The 15,735-nt window shown below is 43.9% G+C and overlaps 1 protein-coding gene across 2 annotated transcripts in view; it reads right to left on the reverse strand.

Moving 5' to 3' along the window:
• TBXAS1 (thromboxane A synthase 1) overlaps window positions 1-6,560 on the reverse strand; it is a 196,860-nt gene extending 190,300 nt beyond the window's left edge. For both annotated transcript variants that reach the window (XM_011723677.3, XM_011723676.3), the window contains exon 1: window positions 6,340-6,560. In XM_011723677.3, the coding sequence (XP_011721979.1) occupies window positions 6,340-6,431 (92 nt within the window). In that variant the 5' untranslated portion in view covers window positions 6,432-6,560. The remainder of the gene's footprint in view (window positions 1-6,339) is intronic.
• Window positions 6,561-15,735: the final 9,175 nt, after the last annotated feature.

Raw genomic sequence — 15,735 nt, forward strand, 5'->3', positions numbered from 1 at the left:
TGCCTCCCAGGTTCATGCCATTCTCCTGCCTCAGCCTCCCTAGTAGCTGGGACTACAGGTGCCCACCACCATGCCCGGCTGATTTTTTTGTATTATTAGTAGAGATGGGGTTTCACCATGTTAGTCAGGATGGTCTCGATCTCCTGACCTCATGATCCACCCACCTCAGCCTCCCAAAGTGCTGGGGTTACAGGCATGAGCCACCATACCTGGCCGAGAATTTTAATCATAAAGGGATGCTGGATTTTGTCAGATGTTTTTTCTGCATCTATTATCACATGATTTTTGTTTTTAATTCTGTTTATGTGGTGTATCACATTTATTGACTTGTGTATGTTAAACCATCCCTTCATCCCTGTTATGAAACCAACTTGATCATGGTGGATTATCTTTTTGATATGTTGTTGAATTCAGTTAGCTAGTATTTCATTAAGAATTTTAGTATCTATGTTCATCAAGGATATTGGTCTGTAGTTTTCTTTTTTGGTTGTGTCCTTTCCTGGTTTTGGTACTGGGGTGATGCTGGCTTCATAGAATGAGTTAGGGAGGGTTCCTTCTTTCTCTCTCTTGTGGAATAGTGTCAAAAGTATTGAACCAATTCTTCTTTGAATGTCTGGTAGAATTCTGCCGTGAATCCTTATGGTCCTGGACTTTTTTGTTATTGTTGTTGGTAATTTTTAAATTACCATTTCAATCTCACTGTTTGTTATTGGTCTCTTCAGGGTATCTAATGCTTCCTGATTTAAGCTAGAGGATTGTATTTTTCCAGGAATTTATCCATCTCAACTAGGTTTTTTAGTTTATGTGCATAAAGGTGTTCATAGTAGCCCTGAAAGATCTTTTGTATTTTAGTGGTGTCAGTTGTAATATCTCCTGTTGCGTTTCTCAGTGAAGTTATTTGGGTTTTCTCTCTTCTTTTCTTGGTTAATCTTGCTAATAGTCTATCAATTTTATTTATCTTTTCAAAGAACCAGTTTTTTGTTTCATTTATCTTTTATATTTGTGTGTGTGTGTGTGTGTGTGTGTGTTTCTATTTCATTTAGTTCTGCTCTGATCTTGGTTATTTCCTTTCTTCTACTGGGTTTGGGTTCAGTTTGGTCCTGTTTCTCTAGTTCCTTGAGGTGTGACCTTAGATTGTACGTTTGTGCTCTTTCAGACTTTTTGATGTAGGCATTTAGGGCTATGAACTTTCCTCTTAGCACCACCTTAGCTGTATCCCAGAGGTTTTGATAGGTTGTGTCATTATTGTCATTCAGTTAGAAGAATTTTTTAAATTTCCATCTTGATTTTGTTTTTTACCCAATGCTTATTCAGGAGCAGGTTATTGAATAATTTCCATGTGTTTGCATGGTTTTGAAGGATCCTTTTGGAGTTGATTTCCAGTTTTATTCTGTTATGATCTGAGAGAGTGCTTGATACAATTTCAATTTTCTTAAATTTATTGAGGCTCGTTTTATGGCATCTCATATGGTCGATCTTGGAGAAAGTTCCATGTGATGTTGAATAGAATGTGTATTCTGCAGTTGTTGGATGAAATGTTCTGTATGTATTGGTTAAGTCCATCTGTTCCAAGGTATAGTTTAAATCCATTGTTTCTTTGTTGACTTTCTGTTTTGATAACCTGTCTAGTGCTGTCGGTGGAATATTGAAGTTCCCCACTATTACTGTGTTGCTATCTATCACATTTCTTAGGCCTATTAGTAATTGTTTTATAAATTTGGAAGCTCCAGTGTTAGGAGGATATATGTCTAGGATTATGATATTTTACTGTTGGACAAGGCCTTTTACCATTTTATAATGTCCCTCTTTGTCTCTCTCTTTTTTTTATTTTTTTGAGAAAGAGTCTTTCTGTGTCACCCAGGCTAGAGCAGTGGTATAATTTCAGCTCACTGCAACCTCCATCTCCCGTATTCAAGTGATTCTCCTGCCTCAGCCTCCTAAGTAGCTGGGACTACAGGCACCTACCACCATGCCCTGCTAATTTTTTTTTTTTTTTAGTAGAGATGGGGTTTCACTATGTTGGCCACACTGGTCATGAACTCCTGACCTTGTGATCCAAAGTGCTGGGATTATAGGCATGAGCCACCACACCCAGCACCTCTTTGTCTCCTTTAACTACTGTTGCTTTATGGTTTGTTTTGTCTAATATAAGAATAGCTACCCTTCCTCTGCTCCCTTTTGGTATCCATTTGCATGAAATGCCTTTTTCCACCCCTTTAAGTTTATGTGAGTCCTTACGTGTTAGGTGAGTCTCCTGAAAGCAGCAGATAGTTGGTTTGTGAGTTCTTATCCATTCTGCAGTTCTGTATCTTTTAAGTGGAGCATTTAGGCCATTTACATTCAATGTTAGTATTGAAATGTGAGGTACCATTGCATTCATTGGGCTATTTGTTGTCTGTGTACTTTGGATTTTTGTTGTTGTTTTTTGCTTTTGCTTTTTAGCTTGTATTTTTGTTGTATAGGTCTTGTGTGATTTATGCTTTAAAGAGGTTATGATGTGTTTCCAGGATTTGTTTGAAGATTTAGAGCTCTTTATAACAGTTCTTGTAGTGGTGGTTTAGTAATGGCAATTCTTTCAGCATTTGTTTGTCTGAAAATGACTGTATCTTTCCTTCATATATGATGCTTAGTTTCACTGGATACAAAATTCTTGGCTGATGATTGATTTGTTTGAGATGCTGGAGGACAGGGCCCCAATCCCTTCTAACTTATAGGGATTCTTTTGTGTTCATCTGACTGGTTTTCCTTTACAGGTTACCTGGTTCTTCTGTCTCACAGCTCTTAAGATTCTTTCCTTTGTCTCAACTTTGGATAACCTGATGACAATGTGCCTAGGCAAAGACCTTTTTGGGATGAATTTCCCACATGTTCTTTGTGCTTCTCGTATTTGGATGTCTAGGTCTCTAGCTAGACTGGGGAACTTTTCCCTGATTATTCCGCCAAATATGTTTTCCAAGCTTTTAGAATTCTCTTCTTCCTCAGGAACACCAATTATTCTTAGGTTTGGTCATTTAACATAATCCCAGACTTCTTGGAGGCTTTGTTCATATTTTCTTATTCTTTTTTCTTTGTCTTTGTTGGATTGGGTTAATTCGAAGACCTTGTCTTTGAGCTCTGAATTTCTTTCTTGTACTTGTTCAATTCTATTGCTGAGACTTTCCAGAGCATTTCACATTTCTAAAAGTGTGTCCAGAGTTTCCTGAATTTTTGATTTTTTTTTTCTTTAAGCTATCTATTTTTTAGAATATTTCTCCTATTCAATATTGAGGGAGTGTGTTGGGAGAGGAGGGTCTCCCTTTCCCACCTCTGCAGTTGGGGCACTCAATATCTGGGGTGTCTCCTGGGTCGTGCAGGAGCAATCCACTTCCTTCAGAGGGTCTGTGGGTCCCCTCAGGATTGATGGTTTATTCTTGCAGTCGATCTGGAGCTAAAATTCACCATGGAAGCATCCAGATGCTGCTCTGTCTGGAGCTGCAATCTAGTCCTGTCTTCTGTCCACCATGATCCACTCCATCCTTCTGTTTTGTTTTGTTTTGTTTTGTTTTAAGAGAGAGTCTTTCTTTGTCACCCGGGCTGGAGGGCAGTGGCATGATCTCAGATTACTGCAGCCTCTGCCTCCCAGGTTCAAGTGATTCTCCTGCCTCAGTCTCCAGAGTAGCTGGGATTACAGACACCTGCTGCCACGCCCAGCTAATTTTTGTATTTTTACTAGAGATGGAGTTTCACCATGCTGGCCAGGCTGGTCTCGAACTTCTGACCTCAAGTCATCTGTCTGCCTTGGCCTCCCAAAGTGCTGGGATTACAGGCATGAGCCACCACACCCAGCCCATTTGATTTCACCTTCTCAGGGTATAGGTTCTCCGCTGCCATCTCACCTGGCTGGATGGCACATGTAGCACTTAAAGCAAAGACTAATGTGCTGCAGTGTTTAACCCACTCCCCCTGCCAGTTTCTCCTGCAAGTGTCTCTATACCTGCATCTTTCCTTGCCTGTGAATCCTCTCACTGGAGGACAAGCACCCCTGTCTCTTCCACACATATCCTTTCAAGAGAATATAACAGGAAGGGGGCCTTGCCTCATTCAAGCTGGTGGCTGTTGCTTAGTGGCTGACTAGGGTCTCACCTGAAACAGAAGGGTTGAAAGCCCAAGGGTGGTTCCCCTTGCACTGAATCAAGGGATGGACCCAAAAGCACCAGAGCCAGGGCCACGACCTCTCTCCTGCTGCCTCCGCTCCTCCTGCAGTATCCTCTCTAGACATCGAGCTAACCCCCAGAACCTCTGTGTCTCCTCTGCCTTGGGCACCTTCTCCAGATTTCCTGCTCCCTGACCTTGTACGAGGGTCTCCCCAAGATTGGGCACACATTAACAGGTTAATACATATTTTTGCGATAACAAATAGAAGTCAGCTCTCACTTCCTATTTACCACTTCTGCTTGGTACATTTATCTTAATCTCTGCATCTTTGAACCAGGTTATTAATATGGCCCAAGAATAGACAGCAAACACACAGCTGCCCTGCTGAATGGTGTAGTGTTCCTATATGCCAGGCACTGAGCTGGGGGCTCAGACACAACAAAGACTGAAACAAAAGTGTAAAAAAGTGTCCACTTTGAGAACCATAGTCAGAGCATAGCTATTGATAAGATTGATATGAATAAGCATGTTAGTAAGAAATTAAAAATAAACCTAAACCACTAAAGACTTATTTTCTTTTTTTTTTTTTTTTTTTTTTTTTTTTTTTTTTTTTTTTTTTTTGAGACGGAGTCTCGCTCTGTCACCCAGGCTGGAGTGCAGTGGCCGGATCTCAGCTCACTGCAAGCTCCGCCTCCCGGGTTTACGCCATTCTCCTGCCTCAGTCTCCCAAGTAGCTGGGACTACAGGCGCCCGCCACCTCGCCCGGTTAAGTTTTTGTATTTTTAGTAGAGACGGGGTTTCACTGTGTTAGCCAGGATGGTCTCGATCTCCTGACGTGATCCGCCCGTCTCGGCCTCCCAAAGTGCTGGGATTACAGGCTTGAGCCACCGCGCCCGGCCTAAAGACTTATTTTCTTTTAGGTTACATAGACGATAGATAGTGAATTATAGTAGCTGACATCGACTAAGCACTTTCTACATGTCAGACACTGTGCTTCGGGCTTCCCTGAGCATAAAAACACATTAAGATGGATTATTGGGGGCTGGGGGCAGGGGGCAGGGAAGGGGCTACCATTTGCTCTTGGTTTTACATGTGGCCAGTTTCAATCCAAGATAAGCTACAATGAGATAAAAAAGTTCAAAAAAAATAATTAAACCAGTTAAAAAGAAAAACAGCACTGGGACTGAGGCTGGGTTTCAGAGCCAATTTCCAAGAAGTAATTTCATCATCATAGAACATCAAACGTGAATTCCACTCTCAGCTATGCAAATTCCAAAAGAATAATACCTCACATTTGCATAATGCTTGATGCTTTTCAAAGTGCTTTCCCAGTTATTAATCTAGAGAAGGCTTTATTACTACCAAAAACATAAATTAAAATTCTGTTCAGACTCCAGTTCTCCATTATTTTTTCCACTTTGCCCTCAAAAGCCAGAGCCGTCTAAATCCAGGTGCTTTTGATTGAATGGGTAACTCTAATAAGTTTAACTGGCAGGGTGAATATGCATAAATGTAGCATATTATGAGGCCTTCGATCTACAGACACCAGAGTCAGGCTTAGGAAAATCTGCTGTTGAATTAACAAAACCACAGGGGAGCAACTCGGAGTTCAAGTTTGAGATCCTTTCGGGGTCTCGAATTTTGTGGGAACTGCACACAATATGTTCATCAGAATCCATCTCCCTCTATCAAATATGAGAAATTAGATCTACCACTTTGTCCTTAAACCTACAGAAATCCCCCTCAATGACTTCCCGCAAAGAGGCCCACATTTGCCAAACAGCTCCTAAGTCTTATTTTGTTTTGAATGTAATATGAACCAAGAGGCTGAATTCACTGTAAATCCAACAAGGACAGAAGATTTTAGAAAAATGAGGTGAGGAGATATGACGGGGTTCGAGGAAATACTTCTACCCAAACCTAATGCCTTTCCAATTTGTTTCTTTTTCCATCTCTTTCAAACTTAATTATGTGTAGCGTTCTCAGTCACTGAATCACCAGCCTTTCCTGACACTTCAATCTCATGCATTTTAGCAAAAGATTAACCTGGCTGTTTGCTTTTAATTCTGAAGCTGTGCTAATACTCACTCCCGCTAGATTAGAAAAGAAGAAAAACACACTCCCGCATACCCCGCCATGGCACCAGCAAGGCTCCAGGGTGAGACTGCTGACACTGTCACAGTCCCTAGGGCTGGCTGCACTTACCACTTCAGAAGGGCCAGGAGAGCCACTGACAGGGCCACCGTCACCATGGGGCCATTCACTTCCAGTTTTAGAAACCCCAAGGCTTCCATCATTCCTCTGAGACCCCAGAGTGGTGGTCTTCCAGATGAGACAGGAGGCTGATCCCGCTGCCCTTATGGGAACCGTGCTCCGCAGGTAGAAAAGAGAACAGGCAATCAAGAAAACATCACATGGAGTGGGCCTCCACAATGTGCTCTTTCTCAGAGTGTCTCCCTATAAAGAGGAAGGAAGAGGAGGGCGCAACAAAGGGTTTCAGTGTAAAGGAATGAATCAGCAATTTTAATCCTTGATGACCGCACTGTCAATAAACATTTATGTTAACTTCCTCAGAGAGGAAAGGCAGACTTCTCCATGTTTGCTGAGAAACAAAATGGTTGTAACCATGGACTTGTACTCTGAGAGGAAGTCTTCAAAGAGAGAAGTCTATCTATATCTATGTCTATAATCTCTGTATCTATATCTACATCCATCTATAATTTTTAAAATTCACAATTAAGTGAAGATACATGTCAAGAGACTCTGAATATCCCAGAACAATACGGGATCAGACGCCATCCTGATAAAAATGCTGGCTGCGTTGAGGACAACCATCCCACCAAGTCCATTAGTTGCTGGGTCTGAGATCTCTCTGAGTGTCTGGCTGTTGGAGCCAAGCAGAGATCCCGACTCGGGTCAGTGTTCTCACGGTGAGTTGGAGGGTTTCTCAAGTGTCTGAAGGCAGATCCATAGGTTTATATATGGGTCCTTTGTTCTAGCTTTGAGCTTATCTGATTAAAGTAGACAGAGAGATGGAGGGGATCAGAGTGGATGGGTGGCAGGACTAGATTGCAACTCCAGACAGAGCAGCATCTGGAGGCTTCCATGGTGAATTTTAGCTCCAGATCAACTGCAAGAACAAACCAGCAATCCCAAGAGGACCCACAGACCCTCTGAAGGTACCAGACTGCTCCTGTAGGACCCAGGAGACACCCCAAATCCTGTGAGTGCTCCAATTGCAGAAGTGGGAAAGGTAGGCCCTCCTCTCTGGAATAGACACCCCCAGTATTGAATGGGAGAAATATTCAATGAACTAGACAGCTTAAAGAAAAACAATCAAAAATTCAGGAAACTTTGGATACACTTTTAGAAATGTGATATGCTCTGGAAAGTCTCAGCAATAGAATTGAACAAATAGAAGAAAGAAATTCAGAGCTCAAAGACAAGGTCTTCGAATTAACCCAATCCAACAAAGACAAAGAAAAAAGAATAAGAAAATATGAACGAAGCCTCCAAGAAGTCTGGGATTATGTTAAATGACCAAACCTAAGAATAATTGGTGTTCCTGAGGAAGAAGAGAATTCTAAAAGCTAAAAGCTTGGAAAACATATTTGGGGGAATAATTAAGGAAAAGTTCCCCAGTCTAGCTAGAGACCTAGACATCCAAATACGAGAAGCACAAAGAACACATGGGAAATTCATCCCAAAAAGATCTTTGCCCAGGCACATTGTCGTCAGGTTATCCAAAGTTAAGACAAAGGAAATAATCTTAAGAGCTGTGAGACAGACGCAACAGGTAACCTGTAAAGGAAAACCTATCAGATGAACAGCAGATTTCTCAGCAGAAACCCTATAAGCTAGAAGGGATTGGGGCCCTGTCCTCCAGCATCTCAAACAAATCAATTATCAGCCAAGAATTTTGTATCCAGTGAAACTAAGCATCTTATATGAAGAAAAGATACAGTCGTTTTCAGACAAACAAATCCTGAGAGAATTCATCATTACCAAGCCACCACTACAAGAACTGGTAAAAGGAGCTCTAAATCTTGAAACAAATCCTGGAAATACATCAAAACAGAACCTCTTTAAAGCATAAATCACACAGGACCTGTAAAACAAAAATACAAGCTAAAAAACAAAAGCAAAAAACAAACTAACAAAGGAGTACACAGGCTACAAACAGCCTGATGAATACAATGGTACCTCACATTTCAATACTAACATTGAATGTAAATGGCCTAAATGCTCCACTTAAAAGATACAGAACTGCAGAATGGATAAGAACTCACCAACCAACTATCTGCTGCCTTCCGGAGGCTCACCTGACACATAAGGACTCACATAAATTTAAAGGAAAGGGGTGGAAAAAGACATTTCATGCAAATGGACACCAAAAACTAGCAGGGGTAGCTATGGGCTTCCTTTTCTGTGCCCCCACAGGTCTTAGGATGGTCACAGGTACATTTGTTACAAAAGGCTGGGGCCACAAGTGCAGATTCCCTGGAAAGGAGTGAGAAGAAAGACAGGGAGGGCACACAGAAGGCTGCTGCCTTCACCCAGAGAGAAGGGATGCTTGGCTAGAGAAGGGACGGAGGTGGGAAGAAGTAGATGGACTTAAAATATATTTTGGGGGTGGACTCTTGTGCTCTGCAGAAGTTCCTGGTGGGGTGCATATGAAAGGGAAGGGGAAAGGAGGACCACACCTGACCCTCAGGTTCCAAACTTGAGCTACAGGTATATCAGGTGCCATTCACTGAAACAGGGAGGCTGGGGAAGGTGGGGTATTGTTGGGAAAATCAAGAATTCTGATTCAGTTTTGTTAAGCCTGAGATGCCCTGGAGACATCTGAGTGGAAGTGTCAAGCCAGAGAGGACTGACAGCTGAAAACATGAATAATAACAATTGATCATGATCATGTCATTTATGAGTGCTTACTATGCACTAGTTATGATTCTAGGAGCTTTCCCATGTGTCAAGTCATTTAATCTTCATACACACACCTAGCAGGTAAATCTTATGGTTAACTCCATGTTACAGAGGAAGAAACTGAGGCATGGGCCATATGACTCTAAAGCCCATGCTCTTCCTCAAAAGATTATATTCAAACGTGGAAGCCATCAACATAAAATTGGTATTTAAATCCAGGGGAAGAGAGAAGCTACAGCCACAAATAAGATAGTGAACTGCACAGGTGCCAAGAACCTTCCTTTCCTTCTGATCATTTGTCCTGCCTCCCTGTTTTTAATAGACTTATTATGAAAATTATTCCTCTGTAGTTCCCCGCTTATTAGTGTCCCTCCATGTTATTCCTACTTAGTGTCCCCCAACTGCACCACCCCATTGGGTGCTCCTGGCTGCAGTTCAAACCCTTTTAGACTCCCCTCCCCTCTCCTTTGTCATTAGGCTACCTCTCCTTCATCCCATTTCACTGGGATCTGTACTGAGAGGCTAACCCATTCTCTCTCACAAAACAGAGCTTCGTTTTTCCAGGGATCACCTGAAATACTCCACATTCAGCTGCAGGAACACTGCAGGATGATGGCAGGCAGCATGGAGGGGGTGGCATGGAGAGCGACTCATCGTGGTCATGGATTCAAGGAGTGAGAAGTGACTGTGGATAACACTTAATTCAGTGCATGTATCACCAAGATGCTCAGGAAAAAAATATTTTAAAGGATGCCAACGTGAAATAAACATGGTATAAGCATCGATAAGTAAGTTTATTTACTGCCAGACCTTGGAGACGCTAACCTGCTAACGTGTTGGGAATCCAAGAGCACGATACAGAGAGCTGCATTTCTCAAGTGTATTTTACCACAAAAGCCTCTTCAGGGACATTTATAACATATCCCAGACGTAGTTTTCCAAGGAGAGTGCTTTGAGAAACACTGACCAAGTCTTACTCTTCTATACAGAGGTGGAAATGCGGACCCAGAAAGGGAAAGTGACTGGTACATGGTCCCATAGTTGTCTAGGGACAGGATCCAGGTCTCCGAAGCCCTTCTCAGGCACTTGATCTAGAATGTGCCCCTCATGTCAGCCTGTGGACATGGCACTGTGCATCCAGGACAGCTCCCACCCTGGTCGTGGAGAGGCTATGGAATGTTGGTGGCCAGCTTGGAGATGTCCAGCTTTCTTGGAGGGTTGCCAGCTCCCCCACAGACTCTGAGTTAACTTGCTCATTTCTCTAATATTCTTGGAGCCCTTCCTATGTGATTTGTGATTTGTAGAAACCATAAATGCCATGGAGAGGTTACCACGCCCATTCTGTGGCTACGCAGAGCGGAGACAATACTCTGTGAATTGTGGACAGTAAATTAGTCAGGATAGAGTGGAAGGGAAGAAATGAGAGATGCTCAGGGTTTTCACTGGGACCGTAGCATGATGAAGAATGTATTACAATTTTGGTATCTGGGATGCAATACAGGGACACTGATCAGGGTTTTTCTAGGATGAAGGTCAGACAGTTGCCATATTTCCCGTAATTTCACTATTTTCTGTGTATTTTTCTTTGACTAATATGTTTATTAAAAACAATCAACTCAGGCTGGGTGCAGTGACTCGTGTCTGTAATCTCAGCACTTTGGGAGGCCGAGGCAGGCGGATCACCAGAGGTCAGGAGTTTGAGACCAGCCTGGCCAACATGGCAAAACCCTGTCTCTACTAAAAATACAAAACCTAGCCTGCCTGTAATCCCAGCTACTTGGGAGGCTGAGGCAGGAGAATCATTTAAACCCAGGAGGTAGAGGTTGCAGTGAGCCAAGATCGCGCCATTGCACTCTAGCCTGGATGATAGAGCAAGACTCTGTCTCAATGAAAAAAGAAAGAAAAGAAAAAATCAACTCTACAGAACTGTACAGAAAATATCCTATAATCCCAACTCCCACTGACAAACTCTGGTCATAGATTAATACCTATCCTCTCGTGTTTTTCCACGCACACACAGACACAGGTATACTTTTAGTTTTTATGGAAACAGTATCATCATACCTGTGCCATCCTGCAACTGGTCTTTCTCACTTACTGTATAATGAATACTTTTCCTGTTCATATTTACAGACATGCGCCGTTTGCTACTTCAGGCTCCACTGTACAGACGTGTTGTAATTTGTTTAGCCTGTCCTCTGCTAAACAGCATTCGAGTTGTTTCCAAGTTTTCTCAACTTCAAATGAGGCTTCAGTGGACGTTCTCATATATATTATTGTGCCCTTGCATGAGGCTATCTCAAGCGACATTCTTAAAAGTGGAACAGCTGGGTCCAAAGATGTGTGTTTCCAAAATGCTGGGAAGTGCCACCCTGTGTACAGGCAGGACCGACTTTCCGTCTCGAGCTGTGTGGGGAGGTGCCCACTTGCCCCACTTTGTAGGGCTCCCCACAGAGCTTTGCTTCCCCTGTCTCCACTCGCTCCAAGTCTATCTTTTTCCCCCCTCCTACCTCCAGGCAGACATCTCCCCGAGAATTGAGTCAACTGTTTTGACTTCAGACTTGTGTTTCTTTTTAAAGCTTTCACTCCATAAATTCTGTGGTATTTCCTTCATGTTCCCTATGTTTAAAAACTGCCCGTGCAGATGTCTAAGCGGTGCCTTCCTTCTCTACTGAAGGCTCCCAGCTGCTCTGTGCTAAGTCTGACGTCTCTGGCGAGGACTGAGGCAGAGGCTGAGACAGAGGCTGAAAGAGGTGTCAGCAGGCACATTCTCTTTGCCATGAAAGATGCTGGGTAAAGGGACAATGGAGTTTCCTCAGAGCCATACAAGTACCAAGAAATTGTCCATTTAACTTTACTCAGCCTCAGAGCAACCCCAGGAAGTAAGTGACCAATACTTTTCATTCCCAGGTTGATAAAACTGGAGCTCAGAGATGTCCCACGACTACCTGAGGTCATACATGTAACACAACCTAGAGGCCAGGCTCAAGCCCCGATCTTTTGGCTTTACATGCAGTGTTTTTTTCCCACTGAATCTAAGATCACATCTTGGTTTAGAATATTCATAGTTCACCGAGCCAGCCCACGGTTATGATATCGTTTATTCTGGTGTTTCCCTCCAGGGTGCAGAGTGCCTGGAGGGAAGACAGAGGATGGGTGGTATGTGTTTGGGGTCTGCTTCACCTCCTTGCAAAAGATATTAGGGGCCCTTTGGAAGCCTGAAAACCTCGGCTACCCCCATTGCAGTCCAGTCTCTTCAATATGATCCTTTTATGGACTCTGTTCCATTTCTGAGAGCGGGAGATCAGGTTAGGAGGACTCCTCTGTTCCTTCACTCCTTCTAGAAAACACTTATTGAATAATTACTGGGGACCTGGCAGTAGATGAGAATCCCAGTGTATAAACCCCACATCTCTCCAACAAGGAGCTCACTTTCCAGGAAATAGGCATATAAACACCTAAGTTCCATCTGTCTTATAGTTATGATGGCACAAATACATGCAGGGCACAAAGGGGACACAAACAGGAGGATAGGAGATTGGTTAAAGGTTTGAATCCAATAACATCTGAGCTTAGACTGTGCAGATGAATTCACCAAGCAGAAGAGAGTAGGACAGATGTGCTTCTCGGAGGGAGCATAGCTGACACTTGCTCAAAGGCATCAGAAGCTAGGGTGAGTGGGGAGGATGGGGAGAAACGCAGAGGCTGGATCCTGCAAGGCACTGTGGGCCATGCCAAAAGTTCATGCTTCATGCTAGGGTCAGGGAAAGCAAGAGTAGGAGGTAAAACTGAGCAGCAACATGATCAGATTTGCTTCTAGAAATATCACTCAGGAGGTGGATTGGATGCTTTCTACCTGACATGAGGACCAGCCAGGAGGCTGCGGGTCAGCTAGGCGGGAGATGGCAGCCTGACTAAGGCAGTGGACGTGGAAATGAGCAAGAGAGGGCTGGTTTTTAAGATCACTAGGAAGGCAGAATCCATAGTATTTGGTTGCTGATTGAGTGTGGGGGTGAAGAAGAGAGGGACATCAAGGATCACCCCTGAATGTCCAGCTCTGTTGAGTGAGCCCATGATGGTGCCATACAGCACGACGAGGACTCGGGGAAGAAAGCAAGTGTTAGGAAGCTATCATGGCTTCAGTGTTCTGCACACTGAGCACGAGGCCTCTGGTGACCCCACAGATTAAGATGCTCAAGAGGTGGCCAGATCGGTAGAGGTCAGGAGAAAAATCTGAAGTAGGGAAACAGTTTTCATTTTGAGAGCCATTTACTTGTCGATGGGGCAAAGCCATAGGGATAAAAGTGGGCTACAGAGAACAGGTAGAGTGCTGAGAAGGGAACCACAGAGCTGGGGGTAGGGGAACCAACGCCAAGAAGAGCAGCCTTGCAGGGAGATACCAAAGAGATGTGTGGAAAAAGATTGAGCAGATACAACCAGAGAGAGAGAGAGAGAGAAAGAGCAAGAGCATAGGAGAGAGCGAGCAGACAACAGGATCATTAGCAGAGGGACCTTATTTTACTGCTTAGGGATGCAGCTTTTTGTTTTCAAATGACCTGTGTTCAAATCCTACCCCTTCTGCACTCTAGCTTAGACCATCTTAAACCACAAATTGATCTCGCTGAGCCTCGGTTTCTCATTTGTGAAGTGGCAATAACCGTCCACACTGCTTAGAGTGGTTGAGAGGAAAATGAGTTCCTCGTGTGGCCTGATTAGTGGAGCTCTGGCTCATAGGGAGCGCTCGATACACAAGGTCTGTGATTGTTTTCACTGAAGCCACTGGAGGACAGTTCAAGAAGCAGGAAACAACCTAGAGTATTCGTGCCACAGAAAGGTCAAGGGAAAGTGGCAATGTGGTCATTATGGCCACCTCCTTCCTGGCTTTGGTGAAGTGGAGAGTGTAGAGAGACAAGACCTAGAGAAAAGGGGGTTTGGACAGAAAGGGCTGATTCTGACGTCCCCCCCGCCCACCCCGCTTCGGCCCCATGGACTGGCTAGAAGAGTGGAATTTGCAGGTGCCACTCATTGTAGGTCCCACGGGGAAGAGGGAACGTCTCCTGCAGCGGGAGACTTGTGGGAGACAGCAGCCATCTGTGCGTTTCCCCTGCCTGTGGTAAGGGCAGAGCTATCGCTTTGCTTCAAGGTTGCTATGGAGATATGGATGGGCTCATAAACAGTTTTAAGGTCTATGTCAAATCTTGATTTTGTATTAGTCTTGAGGGCAGGGACCATATTTTATACATCATTGTACAACCACACCGCCTATCACATTGCAATCTCATCCATTCACTCGGTTTTTGTTAACATCACAGGCTGTTCACTCCCAAATCTATTCTCTCCAGCCCAATTCTCATTCCTGAGTTTCAGACCAATATACCCAGCTGCCCACTGGACTTCCTCTGACAACCAGCCTACAGATGCTACAGACTCCAAATCTCTAAAGCTAGACTCATTGACACAGCTTCCTTCCTCCATTAACCTCATCCCGTCTCCCCTGTCTCAGTAAATTGTACCTCCTTCCTTTCAGCTCCAAGCCAGAAATGTGGGATCATCCTTGACTTCTCTCAGCCCCCTCATCTCAACATCCAGTTAGTCAGCAAGCCCAGCTGGTCCTGCCTGTGAAGTCTCCCTCATTCTGGCCACTACTCCCTTCATCCATTCATTCTACTTCATTTCATTGGTTCAACAAATGCCTTGGCATCTACTCAGCATGGGAGACTGTTCTAGGCAATGGGAAGACACTGGAACAGTGAACAAACAAGTTTTCTTAGGGCTTAGATTTAGAGGCACCCACCCAAATATCAGCTCCGTGGTCTCTCACTAGATTGCAGCCATCTCCTGATTGACCTCTCATTCATTCATCCAAGAATTATTTATTGAATTTGAACAGGGTGCCTGGCACTGTGCTGGGTGCACATGAAGAATACAGAGAACACCAGCATGGTTGGGAGGCATTGAGCAGGGGAAAGGGTAGGACTGGCCGACACAGGAGAGATAAGGAAGGGTCAGGACATCTAAGAACCAGTGGACCATGTGAAAAATGCACTACTTCCTTCCAAAAGGAAAGGGAAGCAATTGAAGGGCTTTATATGCAGTGGGGTGACTTGATGCTATTTAGGGGTAACTGTAACCCATCTATTTTCATTTTAAAAATTAATACAGAGCTCCTCCAATGATAGCCCAACATCAGCATGTCAAGATCAATCAGGTGCCCCCATCACACAGCAGGGGAGTTGAATCAATGCCACCATTCAGACCTTGGCTGTACGTGTCAGCAGAAGATGAGCAATGAGGTTGTCAACTACAGGTTGCTCTTGATGTTGCTAACCACACATGGCCCATCCTATCTCCTTCCCATTTCAGCCTCTCTATCAATTTATGACACTCATGATCTCAGCTTGTCAGATGTTAGCACTTCCTGAGTTGTTGTCAAATCTCTCCCGCCCCTCCTCATGGCTGGATGTGGCTACATGTTGATGACTAGACATAGTTCTCCTTGCAAAAGTGGAGAGTCAGCAGGCAGCTTGACTGCCTTAAGGCAAGTCTTGGAGCTTTCAGGCAAGCTAGTGCCTGAAACAGTCATTTTTCACCTCCTAGTCACTGGGAGTGGGAGTGGGAGCAGGCATAAGGAGACAGACAGCATGCTCAGAAAGCAAAAGTTAGAATCCAGAGATT

The sequence above is a fragment of the Macaca nemestrina genome, chromosome 4, assembly GCF_043159975.1.
Source record: "Macaca nemestrina isolate mMacNem1 chromosome 4, mMacNem.hap1, whole genome shotgun sequence".
Taxonomy (NCBI): Eukaryota; Metazoa; Chordata; class Mammalia; order Primates; family Cercopithecidae; genus Macaca; species Macaca nemestrina.